This window comes from Oenanthe melanoleuca, chromosome 1 (assembly GCF_029582105.1).
Source record: "Oenanthe melanoleuca isolate GR-GAL-2019-014 chromosome 1, OMel1.0, whole genome shotgun sequence".
Lineage (NCBI taxonomy): Eukaryota > Metazoa > Chordata > Aves > Passeriformes > Muscicapidae > Oenanthe > Oenanthe melanoleuca.
The window spans coordinates 25,008,076-25,024,086 of record NC_079333.1 but is presented as its reverse complement, the minus strand read 5'-3'; the positions used below and the strand labels follow the sequence as shown (position 1 = coordinate 25,024,086).

The 16,011-nt window shown below is 42.4% G+C and overlaps 1 protein-coding gene across 1 annotated transcript in view; it reads right to left on the bottom strand.

Annotated features, from left to right (window-relative positions):
- Positions 1-773: 773 nt before the first annotated feature.
- GTF2E1 (general transcription factor IIE subunit 1) overlaps positions 774-16,011 on the bottom strand; it is a 46,986-nt gene continuing 31,748 nt past the window's right edge. Inside the window, exons 3-5 of the mRNA XM_056494500.1 lie at positions 10,393-10,594; positions 5,478-5,725; positions 774-2,522 (exon numbers count right to left, since the gene is read on the bottom strand). Of these exons, the coding sequence (XP_056350475.1) occupies positions 2,092-2,522; positions 5,478-5,725; positions 10,393-10,594 (881 nt within the window). The 3' untranslated portion in view covers positions 774-2,091. The remainder of the gene's footprint in view (positions 2,523-5,477; positions 5,726-10,392; positions 10,595-16,011) is intronic.

The following is a 16,011-nucleotide window of genomic DNA, read 5'->3' as shown; positions in this document are numbered from 1 at the left end:
GCTCTAATTTCCCCATGTGCAGGATCTGCCTTACTGAATGACAAAAACTACAACTGTTGCACAAACCATAATTAAATATGTTTATTAAGAAAACCACTACTTTATAGATTTTTATACTGGGTATTTCTTCACTTCATCTTCACTAAACCTACAGCTTGATTTTGCACACTGAAAACTCAGCATACAGTCATACTCAGAATACATTTCAGAGCATGAGCAGCTTTCTGCAGTCAGGATTAGTTCTCAGTTTCTGCTTTTGGCTCCTTGTAAATCTACCTGCTTTTCTCCAGTGTTAATATTGAATTCAGCCAGATTAAATCTAGACAGAATGAGTACAGCACATTTTTTTCTGCTAGCTGATCACTGAATCTGACTTATCAGCTCTGTGACTTGATATCTGGAAGATACAAGATATTTTAAGTCTGTCTACACAAGAACACAATTTTAACCAGCAGTACGATGCCTGCGAGTCCTCTACCATTAGCCTACCTCAGCTTTCCTTGAGGAGAGAGGAAAGAAATGGAAGTCCTAATCAAAACCAGCCTCTGTTTTTTTACATCGCACTGATGTAATGAAACATCCATCCTGGAAGTGCAGGAGATTCCAGGAGGCATTCAAGGAAGCTCTGCTAAGGAGAAACAATGTGCAGTGGGATTTCAAATGGCCCTCTCAAAGAAGAGTTCAAATTGGAGGTTTTTTCTTGAATCCAACAGATAAAAATTTTAAGCAAACAGCATTCCCAACTAGGCATAAGATAAAGATAACAAAGGGGAGAAGTTTCTGTTTATTTATTCTTCTTTAAAATGACTTTAAAGAAAATTTAAAACACCATTTAAAAAAGGGGATTCAGGGTATTGAGGAGCTGAAAACCAAACCACAAAGGAGGCATTACAACGTTAGCAGAACATAGAAAGCATAGTTAGTATAAAACAGATTTACAGTCTCAGTTAACAGCAAATTTATACCGCCCACAGAAGTGGAACAGCACATAATGCTGCCCCTACTCTCTGGAACACAGAACTCTTTTATAATTTTGTTTTATTGCAGTACTGTGTAGGAAAACACAAGAATTTTTTAAAAGCAACATTTTCAATTGAAAGAGAAAAACATTGAAATATTATATTGTTCTATAGGCACTGATAAATGTCTTTCTGTGGTAAAAGAATGTGCCAAGCAGAACTCAAAATTGTGTAATTCCTCTTAAAATCATATAGCTCTGGTGAGATTGCAAATAAAACTTAGTTATGCTACTTCCCTGGCACTGCCTGACAGCAGTAAACTGTGAACTTTCTACATATCTTCATGGACAGGGCTAGGCAGAAGCAACAGACAGCAATATTGGAAAATGAAGGTATCTCCCGGCAAGTCAGAGCACTGGCAGCTCAGATCCATGGAGGGCATCTGTTACACTAACAAAAAATGACTGACTGCATGTGCTTGCCAAGGCTTTTTCTCTGCCTGTTTCAAGTTACACCTGACCTTGAGGTGCTGAGTCCCATTAGGGAGCAAATGGGAGCAAGAAAACATTGCTGCCTACAGGCCTGCTTAGAAAGAACCACTCTGGTGGCCAGTGGCTGCTGGCAGAGGGTCAGCTACAAGTCCTGTCTGTCTGAGCTTGCCATCAGCAGACAAGTGCTTCCCTCTCCTCTCCCCTCACTGAGCTGTATGTTACATACGCCCTTCTCAGCAGAGCGCTGTGCTCAGACTATGGAACCCTTATGTCCCCTAGGAGCAGGGATGAAGACTTCACTAGGATCTGCAACAAAAATCAATTTAAAGCTATCAGGAGAAAGAGCTGCTAGGGCCTTGGAGGAGGTTAAAGCAGTGCCTACAGCAAGGTGTAGCAAGGCACCCTGAAGCAGAATTTTACCTTGCAAGCATCCTCACTTCTGAGACTTGTCCTCCCCTATGTGTTTTGGCACATGCAGCTCTGCTGCTCCCCCGCTCTGGCAAGTAGGATGCCTGAAATTAGCAGTGCTGTGCCACAGTGACCCTGCCTGCACACAGGGGAGAGAAGATGCGCTCCAGTCTTCTGTTAAGAATCTCTGCCTTAAAAAGTCACCTTTTAAAAACTGCCATGGCAGAGACCAGTTAATCAAACATGTCCTCAAACATGCGTTGCCCCATAGCTATGTAAACCTCTTTTTCCTCCGGCGTCATCTGGGCCACCAGCTCGGGGCGCTGGCTCACTTGGCTGTAAGAATGTGGACGCCCAGCCACTGTGACAGTGGGGTCTTCTGCCACCACCTCGAACTCTTCATCCTCCTCCTCCTCCTCCAGCCCATATGTTGTAGTAGCCATGGCAGCAGGGCGGGGAGGGGACTCCTCCTCTGACTCGCTTGTCTCGCTCTCGGAGTCACTCGCGTTGCCACCGGAGAGAGGAGCGGTGCCGCTGACAGTGACGGTGGAAGCGGAAGGTGTCTTCTTCTCATGGATAAGCAGGGCACGCATCACCTCCTCATTGTCATCCAGGGCTGTCCGGCTCTCCTCACGCTCCTGGAACACATCCAGATCCCGGCCCCCTGCAAAGGGACACAAGGGAATGAGCATTTTCTCAAAGAGATCTGTGTGATGGCTTTGAAAGTTTTCTTAGCCTTTATTAATTAATGCCACTGAGGTCAGTTGGCCAAGTCACACCCTTTCTCTATGCCAACTCCTTCTTTCCCTTGAAAGACAAAGACAGCTATGTCTCATAATGGTAGAGCAAGTACTGACATTTCCTTGGAGCTGGGAGGCCTAGAGTCACTGTGGCTCCCAGCTAGAAGCCTTGACCAGGAGCACACTGCAAGTGAAGACAACAAATGCATGATGGGCAGGCACCTGGAAAAGACTTCTCCAGGGAAGTGTCCAACTCGGGCATTAGAGTGGAGCAGAAAGCAAAGCAGTCCTTAAAATACAGACCCCAAGGCCAGAGCCCATCCTGCTGAGCTTCCTGCCTGCAAGGATTAACACAGAGAAGAAATAGATCCAAGTAGACAAAGAATATGTGGAAACCATGTGTTATAAACCAACATATAGAACAGCCGTGAGCTCAGAGATGTACCTATACCAGGCAGGAAGGGGAAAAGCTCCTTACAGGAAGATGGTGGTGGCATAGAGCAGCTGCAGCTGACAGCCTGTAGCCCAGCTGTACAGCACAGCACTAACCAGCTCTCCAAGCTGAAACACTGCCTAGACAGTCCCTGTGGATCCCTACCCACACCTCTTATTTCAAGGGGACTGCAGTCAGTCCCAGCTGACAGACCTGGCCTGTGCTCCTCTTTCAGTAAACTTGGCTGTACAACAGCTGGTAGGGTTCAACATGGTTCTGGTCAGCAGGATGTCTGCAGTTCATGGACTCAAAAGGTAAAATTCTGCTCAAAAAGTAGCATCCCACATAAACCTCTCCTAATCCTACATTTGGTGAGAGGGCTGTGAGTCTACCTAGAACCAAAAGAACTACAGGCAGTATGAAAAAAAATAAATAATTTTTTAAAAAGCAGAACAGAAAATTAAATATGGAGAAAAAAATTAAGGCCTAAAAAATAAAACTTTCTGTCTTACTCCAAAAGATGCTGCCTATGAACAATTGCTGGAACTGAGGTGTTGGCATTCTGTCTTTATACAGGCAGCCACTTGCCTACTCCTCCAAGACACAGACACACAGACTGTCATGGTTTCAGCACCACATCTAGGCAGGTGGCTCCCAAGTCTTTCCCCACCCCAGTCAGAAATGTGCTGGTTACATTTTTCCACTTGAGATGCAAAAAAATAATGTGAAGGAAATTTGTTCTGCATCTAGCACTAAAAACCAGAGCAGTCTGTGGCCACTCCTTTTCTGTGGTAAAATGAAGGCTGAAAAAACCATACCTAATTTCACCAGAATTCTGTTTCATTGTAAATAAAGTTGTAGTAAGGGGTGATGCCTAAAACTAGTATTATTAGTAGTAGTATTAGACCACTTCCAAATTCCTGAAATAAAGGAAGAACAAAGGCATTGTGTTGGCAGTCGTGTGCTCAGCTCACTGCTTGTGACTGTGGAGCGTAAGAGGCTGTAGGAGAGCATCTCTGTGAAATAATATAGCTCATCACACTAAGAGCTGTGAAACAACAATAGCCAGAGATAGCTCCACAAAGGGTGACTTTGTGGCTCTGAGGGTCAGTCTCTTGCTTGCAAGAACTGTTTCCGCCAGATCCAAGCAGTAAATCTTTTCTGTTAATGGTCCCAAGTTTCTGTCCTTCCTGTTTATGTGTTGCAGCAGCAATTTCAGGCTATTTCCACAAACTGCCTCTCTTTGATCTCCAGTAGCTGAGGAGGTTAAGCAGTGCTGCCACCATCCCATAAGGAGATACTCCACCTCCATGTCCCTCAGTGACTTCTTGAGAAACATTTATGCTGTGGACATCAGAAGTTGTCTCAACGAGCTGATTTAAAACTACAGGTGAATTGAATGTCTAGCAGAAAAATGGGGTGACAACTCACCATGGCTGGTGAGTAACAACATCTGCTACAGACTGCAGGAGCGACTTCTTCAATCATCTCACTTTGCTTAATCTATTTGAAAAATGTTTTGGGATCCATAGTACACTTGAAAGACGTTATATGTGAACAAGTTCTTTAGGAATCTTCTGGCCATTATATCACATCTATTTTCTTCACTTTTGCTACATCTAAATACTCCACTCCCCGCCTGAACATGGCACAAGTTCCAGGGTCACATACACACATGGCTCCCTTTTGCCATCTTTTCTTCCTAGGGCATCAGTTTCAGTCCATAATCTTAAAATTACTCTAAAGATTGTATCTATTGACTCACTCTTGTAAAAATCATAATAGGTCTCCATTTCCAATTTTGGCATGAAAACTTAAATAGCACACATACCAAAGCAGAATGCTCCTACTAATGGTTATAAGATCTTGACCAAGGTCTGTGGGCAACCTGACCCCAAGATGAATGAAAATAAAAGCAGAAATAATGAGAAACAAACAGAAGGGAATTAAGACTCGCCCATCATGGTGACAGACCTTCCTACTGTACTTCCAGAAGCTCTGAGTATCCTTCATATATAACAAGTTTTGATAAACAATTAGCAGGAAGGCTGGGAGCATATAAACACCGCTGGTAGATTTAGTAGACTTCAGAGTCACGGAACATTTTTCAGCAGCAAGCTATTAGGGAAACAGCTTTCTAGATGAAAATGAAAGACCTTCATCTAGAAGCAATAAGCTCTCAAGATGGAAGACATAACAGTTAATTAACATTTTAAAAGCCCCCACAAAATTTCATGGACAGCTCAGCTTTACTGACCTAGATTTCAATCCTGGATCTAAGGAATTTTACATCTGCCTACACACAGGTGCTTTGCATAGCAGAAGGGAGCAGACACTCCAGTGTTGGGAGCAGCAGCTGTACACACATACAGCAGAACACATTTTTGACAGCACTGTAAAGGCCTTGTATAAGCAGAGCAGTACTTCAGCTCTGTGAATTTCTTACCATCTTTGATTTCATCTGGATCATAAGCCCCCTGCACCGTGCTCTCACGCAGCCAAATGGGTCTCTCTCTAGCTGGCTTTCCTTCATTTGCACACCGGTTCAGATCCTCCTGGTCCTCCATGCTGATGACAACATTCTGGGTATACAAGTCCTCATATGATGGTCCTTTTGTAGTCCATGCTTCCCGATGGTGTCCACCTGCAAGGCCAGCTGCTGTCCCTGAACCAGCACCAGCTGCACGCTCCTTGCTACATACAAGTCAAAGAGAGAAAAACAGAGCCCTCAGAACAAGCCCCTCCTTAGACAAAAACACTTAAATTATGATTTGTTATCTCCCATGATCTTCACTGAGAACTTTCATTCTCAGTTCTAACATGCTGCCAGGAATTGCTGTGCCAGCTTGCTGGTTTGGGGAACTTATGGATCTCTAGTGGGAAGCCCTACATAGGGCCATAGCAACATCCACCACAGTCACTGAAAAGAGGTAACACTAGAGATGCAAATGCACTTATGTTAAAAAAAGCCTAAAATCCCAGAATTCCCTGAAACAAAAGCCACAGCAGCAAAACACAGTTAAACAGTAGTCTGGTATTTGGAAAAGGCTCTTTTTGGCCTTCACACAGCAACCAAATACTGCATTAAAAAAGCACTGAAGTTTAACCAAGGTAGATAGCAGGCCCAGGGACTCAGCATGCTCAGAGCTGTATGCTGTTATTAATCACAGAACTCCTGAAGGAGTTAACTCACCATGAAAAAAACAATTCAAACCTTAGCTTGAATTGTGAGTGACAACATACAGGAAAATTCACCTCTCCTGTGTCTGTAATATGCAGAGACACAGCCTTGGGAGGACTGGGGAGTCCAGGAAGAGAAGAAAGAAAAGAAAGCACATTCAAACTAGAGGACTAGGGCTGGGCAAAAGGCTTTGTGTGCTGATGGAGTGCAGGAGGAGACAGAAAAATTGTCCTCACTGTGGAAAAGCTGGAGAAATAAAGGTGCTGACCCAGAAGGAAGGGTATGGCTTTGACTGCTGAGAGCCCTCCTTTGCTTTCAGCATATGTCCCTGCAGGGTCCCTTCTAGCTCAGGATACTGATGGAGAGAAACATTCCTGCCTAGATCTGATTGAAAGAGGGTATCAGGTGAAATATTTTCTGCACACTGATCATGGCAGTGAGCCTAAAATACACCCCAGCCTGTGCTGCTAAATATGCATACAGTAGGGAGAGCCAAACATGACTGTTCCTCTACTTCAGAATGAGATTTCATCTTTTCAGAGAAACAAATCTGATGCAGACCACACCCACCCTCAGCTTTATCATTTCAGTCATCTGATTGCCAGGGGTAACTGTAGCATTTCATGAGGAACAGCCCTGCCTTAACTCCTCCTCCTCTTGTCCAAAGTAAATCCATCAGGGTTACTCCACGATGCCAGCTGAGCTGACAGTTGTCATCAGTGAGCATGGTTCAGTTGCTGCTCTCTACCCAATGACCTTTTCACCAATCAAGAAGCTTAAAATAAAGTTGCACTTGGATAAGACCTGACTAATATGTGTCTTTTTTAGCAAGGACATTACCACTGTTTGATGAGCTAATTCTGCTGGATTTTTAGGGGTAAACAGTGAGGGGAAATCACACAGGCAGGTGAACATTGCTCTTCCTCAGATAAAAAATATTGGTGTGTTCAGCCACAGCGTTGATCGAGAGCTACTCACAGCCTCTCAGTAGTGGAATGGCTGGGATCTGCTAAAAAAGTACTTCACAGCATCTATGTTAGCATGTCTTGTGTCCTTAGCAATCCTGCAGCCTGCTCTGCTAGGAGAGCTTCACAGCAGCCTTGAATTTTGCGGCAGAAGGCTCATGCACATGCATTGCTTATGTAACCTAAGGAACCACACAAAGACCTTCTTCCCAGTATGTTATTTTGAGTGTTGGTACCTTTCAGCTCTCCAAGACAGGAGTGTGTTCTGTGAAAAGCATCACTCTGCTTCCCACACAATAAAAATCTCTAACTAGCATTTCCCTGACAATTTAATGTAATCCACTTTCCTCACAGGATGCACAATGCAGCTCTCGCCCAAGCTCTCCCTTCCCATGACTACAGTGTGGCACTAAACCCTCAGTAGTGCCAGGAACTACCTAATAATACTTTTGTACAGAAGCCCCTGTAAGTGTGCCTGAAATTGACTTTTTTCCAATACAGAACCATTTAGCAGCAAAACACTTATTCCATGACGTCAGGAACGTGTCAAAAATGAAACATTTCTAAGAGACACCTACAGTACTAATTGCTTTACGTGATCTACTTCAATATCCCACACTGAGCTGGAGCCATCTAGGCACTTTCTGTCTAATTTTGGATGCCAGTAAGCTTTGCAAATGTGCCTTAATTTATGTATTTTTATCTTCAGTGACACTGTTGGTAGGTGTGAGTACCACCCCAAGACTACCTGAGCAGGGGAACACTTCTTTCTGCGAGAGGAGAACTTACAGTTCAGCCACCTGTTCCAAAGTACTGGATTAGACACCATGGACCAGGCATGAACAAAAGACCAGGTATGGGAGTTGCCTTATACCAGCAGCACAGAGCAGGATGAAGGGATCTCTTAAAGTTCTCGTTCTCTCTTAGATCCACGAACTACTTTTTCCCCACCTTGCTCTAGACTTCACATACCCACCCTGCAGGTAGGAATTGTGGCAGCTCAGTGGCCCAGATGTGGCTACATTTACAGTCTGTTTTATTCACACTGATGGAAATCCCTTAATGAGTGGTTTAGCTGCCTTTCAAGGCAACATAAATAGCCCTTGACACAGCTGAGGTATGGCCCACAGAAACCACACTGTGCAGTGGGCAAACAACTTGAAATTTTCATCTCAATCCTGCCCAGACTATTAAGAAAGGCCTTGGATAATGGGATAACTCTTTTTTTTTTACCACATTGGAGATAAAACACATTTTCATTGTGTCGCTCTTAAGAGCTTCAACTTCACAACAGACAACCCATGGTTCTTGACAACATGACCACAGAAAATTCATTCTGTGAAGATTTTTCCTTAATTGAAATCATGCTATTTTTACACAAGGAAATAGAAGGATTATTAAAATCCATAATTTTTAAAAAATCACAGAGAAAGGCTTAAGTAAAGCAAGTTTATTTTGAAACCTGGAGGGCTAATTCATATTCTCCTGTGATTAAGAAAATTAACAGCCTCTTAGGAAAACATGAATGAAGATCCACTCAGTTTCCCAGGGCAGGTGAATGGAAGTTATGCTTTGCCAGTGGGGCCACTTAGAGCTGTAACTCTCCTGAAAATATGTGAAGTTGCCCAAGTTACTGCAAAGAGAAGATGCGGGCATTTTGTAACCTCTTTGGTTTGTTTCAGAATCACCAAATGTCAGTTTTGTCAATAATTTCAGACACTCAAAACTCCATAAAAACAGAGAGGGATAAATAACCCAGGGTTTGGCACTTTAAAAAAATCTCACAGCAGTGCTTTCATGGAATTAACTGCTTTGAATTAATAAGAGTTAATAAATAATTAAATCACTGTATGTGCTGAAGCAAGTTGTGTTCAAGTAAGCATTTAAAAAGCTCCCTATTTATTTTGTCATCCCTTGCACAGAGTAATTAATAATTTACAATGTTTTTTAAGTATTTAAGAGTCAAGTAAGTGGGTACTACTATTTAATCATGGGACTGCACCAGGCCTCTGCTGTGATAATTTCCTGTATACAAAAAGGGAAGACTGAAAAATTACTCTATTTTTGGTAGGGTTATTCCAGTTCTACTACTTAAACTACTGAAAAGGGATTTTAAAGCAAAGTCTAGTGATTCAGCTTGGGTATAAATGCTTCAAAGAACTCCCCATATCACCAAAGATGCATTGAGTGACCTTCGAAAAATCTGTTCTTCTCTTTATATTGCTTCTGTTTTTCCATCAGAATTGATGAGGAAATATTACTACCTTCTTGGCTAGAAAAAGACTATGAATAGACAAAGAATTTTTATTATATTAATTGGAAGCTGTCTAGCACAAATATATGAGGAACAATCTTTCTCAAGGTTAGCCTGAAAGAAAAAAAAAGAATATTCTGCTTGCTCTCCCTATTAACTAAAGCCAAGCACTCCAAGGCACTGTGGGAATGCTTCTCCTCATGGTACAGTTCTTTTCCGCCATGTGTATAATTAATTTTTTTTTAAATACACAGAAGTGCATCACATTTGACCATAGCTGACAAAAGTGACAGCTCCCCACATCTTTTTGCATTATTTAAACATCATCTGTTTTTGTAAAGCTAGGAATGTTCTAAAAGAACATGTCATTTCCCATGGGTAAGAACATTTTAAGGAGTTTTTGATTCCAACACGGTCTTTTCCTGAAAAGGTGTGTAACAAGTTGGACAAAAACAGAAGAAATTTGCTTACTACAAGTAATGTCTTCAAACTAGAATGTCGTAATATGAGGATTTGAAATACAAGGTGTGGATTGCAGATAGCTTCATTTCAAAAGCTAGGTAGAAGCAAAAGGAAGAGATGAAAGATACGTATTTGAGAGATAGAAGAGGGTATAGGTGGCACTTTCAGAGCTTTGTCAAGCAGCCACAGTTTGCATTTTTTAAATATTAGGGCAAGGGCTCGGTGTGCAGCATGATAAGCAGTAGGTAATTCAATCATCCCACCTCATAGAAAAATACATGCAGAGGGCTGACCAGAAAAACAGTAATTTGCCTTGTTTAGCAAAAAATGGTTACAGCCCTCCATCTCCTTGTAAACCAAACATCCCTGGGGCAATTTGTCAGTTGTTTTCATAGCTGGTGCTGAACAAGTCCTCCACAAGGTTTGGGAAAGCCCCATAGAGCAGAGGAACACTCTACAAGGATGCAGTGAAGTGAGGAAAGACCAGGTGCGCTCCCACCTCTGCTTCAGGGCAGGAATCTCTGTGGGTTCTGGCTCCAGGATTTCATAGGCTAAGTTAACGTCTTCCGTCTCACGAAGCAGTGCATAGATGGGCTCAATCTGCTCATTAAACCGTGCAACGAGTGTCCTTGCATCCTTTTTGGGCATTGCCGACTCATCTTCTTCTACTTCAGTCTCACAGAATGTACAGCGGAAAGTTCCTAAAATGAGAGAAGTTATTCAGCGTTGGAAGGAAAGCAGTAGGCCTGGCTCCTCATGCAGCCTTCTCAACAGCACTGCCTTGCTGTTCCCTTAGCTAGATGCTAAGGAGTTTTTCTGCCCTGAAAATCCCTTCCCACACATGGTGTACCTGCTTATTATTCAAGTAGACAATTTTGAGACCATCCAGTGATACCCAGCTGGGTACAGTTTCTCGCTCTGAAAAGCTCAGATGGGCTGCAATATCTCTACTGAGACATCTCCTAATCTCCCTCCCTCCTTGCAGCACATTTTAAATGTCAGCTATGACTGGGCTGTGATAAAAAGCTACACAATACCCTCTAAGGAGTTCAAATATCATCTGTTTCATGTGCCTGCCCTGGTATCTCCCAGGCCACGCGAATAGGCTGATTTCACAATAAAACAGTGTAGTTTTACACTGCACCAATCAGCCTGCAGTCACTGATAACCTGTTGTCTTTACTTTGTTGTTTACTTTGTTGTCGTAGTTACTGCAAAAAAGAGATGGCTTCTCCTTCTGTTTCAGGGCCAAACCAGGCAAAAACGTCATTACTGCACAGCAGTCAATGCAAAAAACTATCCCACTCAACTCCCATATTAGCTTCTTAAAATTATGAATGGTAAGATAAGAATCATGTGAGTAGCAGTTGAAAATAAGTTTGTTTTGCAGACTTCATCAGGATCTATAAAAACAGCTCAGAATGAAATGGCTACATGGCAAAGCAGCTACAAAAAACCCACTGAACTGCACAGCAGCTTTTGGGTTTCATCACTCTACCTGTGAGCAGGGCTCTTGGGATGATGCTTGCACAGTGGGACATTTCCATCTGGTCTGCTGAAGGGAGCAGCACACTGTAACGGCTTCATCTTGCAAGTGCTGAGAACATACCCCTGCCACCTCAGAACAAGACATCCAGAATGATGCTCACAGGCTCCTTGATTTCTCTTCTCCCTGGTATTTTTTATTTATCCATTCTGTGAAACCCGTGCACATCTAGCCTCACCTCTCAATACCCCAATGAAGAAATGACAAAATCTTTTTCTCAAGGAGCCTGAGGATAGGTCCTGCCATGGAAATTATAATCTTATGTATAAAAATCAGAATTGCAAGCAGTATTGAAGTCTATGCTATGTACAAACACACTAAAAAGAACGGGTTTGCCCAGGGCACTTGGGCATGATGTAATGAGACAGGGCTTCTGGTGTCTCAGTTTGCTGCTTACACAGATTTGCTAGTGTTGTCACTTCATTTTTCAGCGCACCTCCTTCCTGCCTGTAATACAGTGATAAAAACAGACCTAACTTCTTCAGTACTGGTTGTGAGGGCTAGACAATGCTCACACTTGTTTCAGCAAACACAAAAAGAACTGTTTATGACAGAAGGGAGATCTGTTGCCTCTCACCAGTCTGTAGAGATGCAGTTTTGCACCCTGGCACCATCTGAAGTAGCTTTTGCTCATTGTTACTCAGAAATTAATGCATGTTGTGTATACGGCCTGTAACATGGACACATTTCCTGCAATAAATCCTCTCTTTAGAAAGTTTGTCTTATTGACATGCAAAAGCCAGAGCAGCCAACAACAGCACTATGCAAAGTAACAGTTAAGTGAATACAGTGCTCTTCTCTCCTACCCAAGCATGAAATTCTTTGCTTATTTTTTCCAGGCTGTAAAAACTGTCTCAACTGATTCAAAACTGTTCATTATATAAGCAGTCAGCCCAGCAAAAACTGAGCCAAACATTTAGTCTCCTTATCCCACATCTGAGGCTACTGGTGTGACATAAATTGAATCAACTTAAAATAATTAGCACATCTCAGCTCCCTTAATGGACTATGGGAACAAGCCTAGGTTAATGAAGAATACTCCCCTCTTTTTTACACGCCCCCCCCCCCCCCCCAAAAGTCCTGTAATGTGTTCCTGAGACAGCTCAGACTTTTCACACTTCCATCTGTGAAACCCATGAGTATCTGCAAAAGACTAAGGTCATAGGGAGAATGGTTCCAATTCTGAGTACCAAAAATTCAGAAGTAAATACAGCTTTAATGAAACAGAACTCCTAAAGCTATAATGCATTTGCTGAATTTCCACTCCTCAGGGTTCTTAATATGCAAAAAAAGTAAATAGATGAATTATGTAAAGAATTTAGGAATGAGTGAAACAAGCTTCCTCCATCAATATGCTGACTTTTTTTCAAGGTGATGCAACATTTCACAAGAGGCATATGTGATTGGAGAACTGGGAACCTGCTTTGCCATGGCAGATGGCATTTACGAGTTGCAAATCTCTTTCAGTAGTTTTCAAGAGGTCAGAAAATATCACCGAAGCTTTTATGACATGGCACATAACATCAGCAGTGACACAAGCTCCTTTCAGATATGAATTGCATGTGACAAACATGAAGTGGAGGCCATCCAAAGGCTGAGAATGTATTTTTTCCTTCAGCTCTTACACAACGGAGTTTTTCAATTCCAAAACGCTGCATAAACCAGGACTCACTGATATCCTGGAGCGAACAGACCTGAGGGTTTCCTGCATCTTGGAAATGCTAAAAGACAGCACATACATCCCCTTCTTTGCTCAGGCACTCAACAGACCTCTCTGGCTGCACATTAAAAACCAGCCATCTGAAAGAGATCTCCCCATATGCTCCCAGACATTGTGGGGCAGATATGCTGGTAATCTGGCTCCTGAAGGCTTACTAAGATTAAAGCAGCTCAAGCTCTGAAGTATGAGGCCAGAATATCTAAATGACTTGATTTCACTTGAGAGAAGAAAAAGGTCAACCACCCACATGCACTGAAGGCAGCATGTCCAAGTGTGCATACTGCATCTACTACAGTTAACATATTTAACTGGCTATAGACTCCTAAGTCTGAGCCCAGGCCTTGCTTACACTCTCGTCAAAGAGTTCAAGCCTCATCTCCAGCCCAGCAAGGGGTCTTCCACTCTGTCCTTTTGGATACTGCCCAAGACTCTCACTACTCTCTTAAAAAACTATTTGATTTTCAACCTCAAATTATTCCCATTCATCTCATACTTAATGACTGTTTTGCCAAGAACTGTACCTCATCTCATCTGGTTCCCATCTTGCTGTTAATCCTTCAGATATATTGTGGATGTATTGTACTGTTGTCTTATTCATCCCTCAGTTTTCATTTTGCAAGGCCATGTATTCTTCTTTACCTTTCAAAACTGGCCACCATTCCTCTGATCTTGGTAACAGCCTCACTAGCCCTTTCTCCAGTTTGCTCTCATTTTTCTGTTGTGAAGACAGAAGTATAAACAAGTGTCCAGATGAGTTCTCCCAAAAGTCAAAGGCATTAGTGCTTCTGTGATAGCCATTGAGACATTTTACAATCACATTGTAAGAGACCATTAAAGTGCTGCCTCAATTATCACAAGACCTAGCAATGTTCCCAGATCTTTCTTTTCCTTTGTATCTTTCCTTCTCCTTTGTAGTTTCTAGATGATGAACTCCATGTTTATAGCAGACATTTACATTAGATGGTAGGTGCATGACACTGTACTTCATAGTACAATCTTTCAGCTCCTTTATATACCTCCAGCCTTCACCCGTATCCAATTTTTTATTCTTGACTGGAACAAAAAACATTAAGCTAATTTATTTTCAAAATCTCCCACAACCTTCTTTTAGAAGTTACAGGTGAGTGACCTGAGGCAGAGATGGCACAATTTCAGAAGTATCTGCTGATTTGCGCAGTACTTGAGTTAATTTGAGAGGCTTTTTTGAAACTTCTTTTTCAGAACAGAACGTGCAGTATTCTTACCACTCTTCTTTCAAGCTCTAGGATTGGGCATCTCCAATGAGTTAGGTACAATGGCTAATGACAGCCCCTGAAAAGCTTAAAATTACTAGTTGAACATCACACAAACTCAGCTGGTCTGGAGGATCAGATCACGTTCCTGTGGCTTCTACAGCCACTTTCTTCAAGTATTTTCCTGACTATTACACTGCATTTTTCCTTTTCCTGCAGCAAGCCAGACAAAAAGTGCATTCTGTAAGCATAACTCCCCTCTCCCATTGAGCAGAGCCCGTTTTGGCACAGTGGGAATTATATCACAAAGAAAAAGTAACAGGATGCACAGGCAGCTTCAGTTCAGCGCTCCTTAACCCCGAGTGCTTCACCTGATGTTAAAGTATAAAGACCCCGAGGAAAAGACAAGAGTTTCCTAGGTGCCTATCACCAGGAAGGCAGACAAATGCCTTCCACCATGGGATGCTGAGCCAGCAGCCATATGGTTCATCTGCAGACCTGGAGCCCTCAGTTCTGCACAGGCCTCTGCCACTTGACTCACCAAAGGGAAGATGACAACCTGCTAGTGCTGCAGGGGAGCAGGATGCCGTGCCAGCCTGCCTCCTGGAACAAAGGGAGGATGAGAAGGAAACACCTTGAGTGCTGATCTAGCATCTTGAAAGAAAGGTGCTTTGTGGAAATCTGCTAATCTACCTGCTAGCCCCACGCCTAAAGTTTCCTATCCAGCTCTTCCCATCTGCTTTCCATTGCAGTTCTGGGCTTTTCTTTCTCTGATGGTCTTATTCTTTTTGCTAGCAAGTCCTGGTCTGTCTGCCCTGCTTTTTAAGCCTGGGCTTCACTCCCTTCTCCGACTTCTCAGTTCATTCTTCTTTCCCTGAACTTATTTTTCCAATTTCAGCCTCTCCCCATTCCTGCGCCTCTCTGCCTCACACTCTTATATCAACTAATTCTGCCTCTTGATTTGAGCCTGGTCATCAAACTAATTTCCTCTTTCAAGCCAGAGGAAGACCTTTTCACAGCACAGCCTGTCATTTAGAACAAGTGTTGGAGTCAGTGACAAAAGAATATACATTTATCTCGTCTCCCATTTTCTCATCAGGCCATTCTTCAATACAGCCAAACTGTTTTTAATTAAATTTTTCTAAGCAATTCAAACATAGATGCACAGAATGGGAAAAACTCAGCATACATTAAGTGTTTGACAAAGTTTTGAACGGAACAAAAATCACGGAACAATTCCTATGCCTGCCCTCCACCAATGAGCCAATCTCATGTAATAATCATACTTAGCAACCTAAGTAATAGGCAGTGCTGTCAGTACAAATTATAATTAAGCTCCTTTCATTTATCATTGATTTTTAAGATTTAGAGAACTGTTTATAGCAGCACCTAAAGGTATATATCTGCTGAATCATTAAAGATACAAAATAGTAGGCTAAGTGGCTATAACAGACCTGGATCATCAGTTACCACAACATGCTCTACATTAGGCTGTAAGAATACTCAAACTACTAGAAGTGGCAACCTGAAGGGTTAAATGAAAGCAAAGAGTTTTAATGACCTTAATGGACTGATCTGGTAACAGAGCTAATTGTTAAAACAGTTGATTGTTAACTGGATT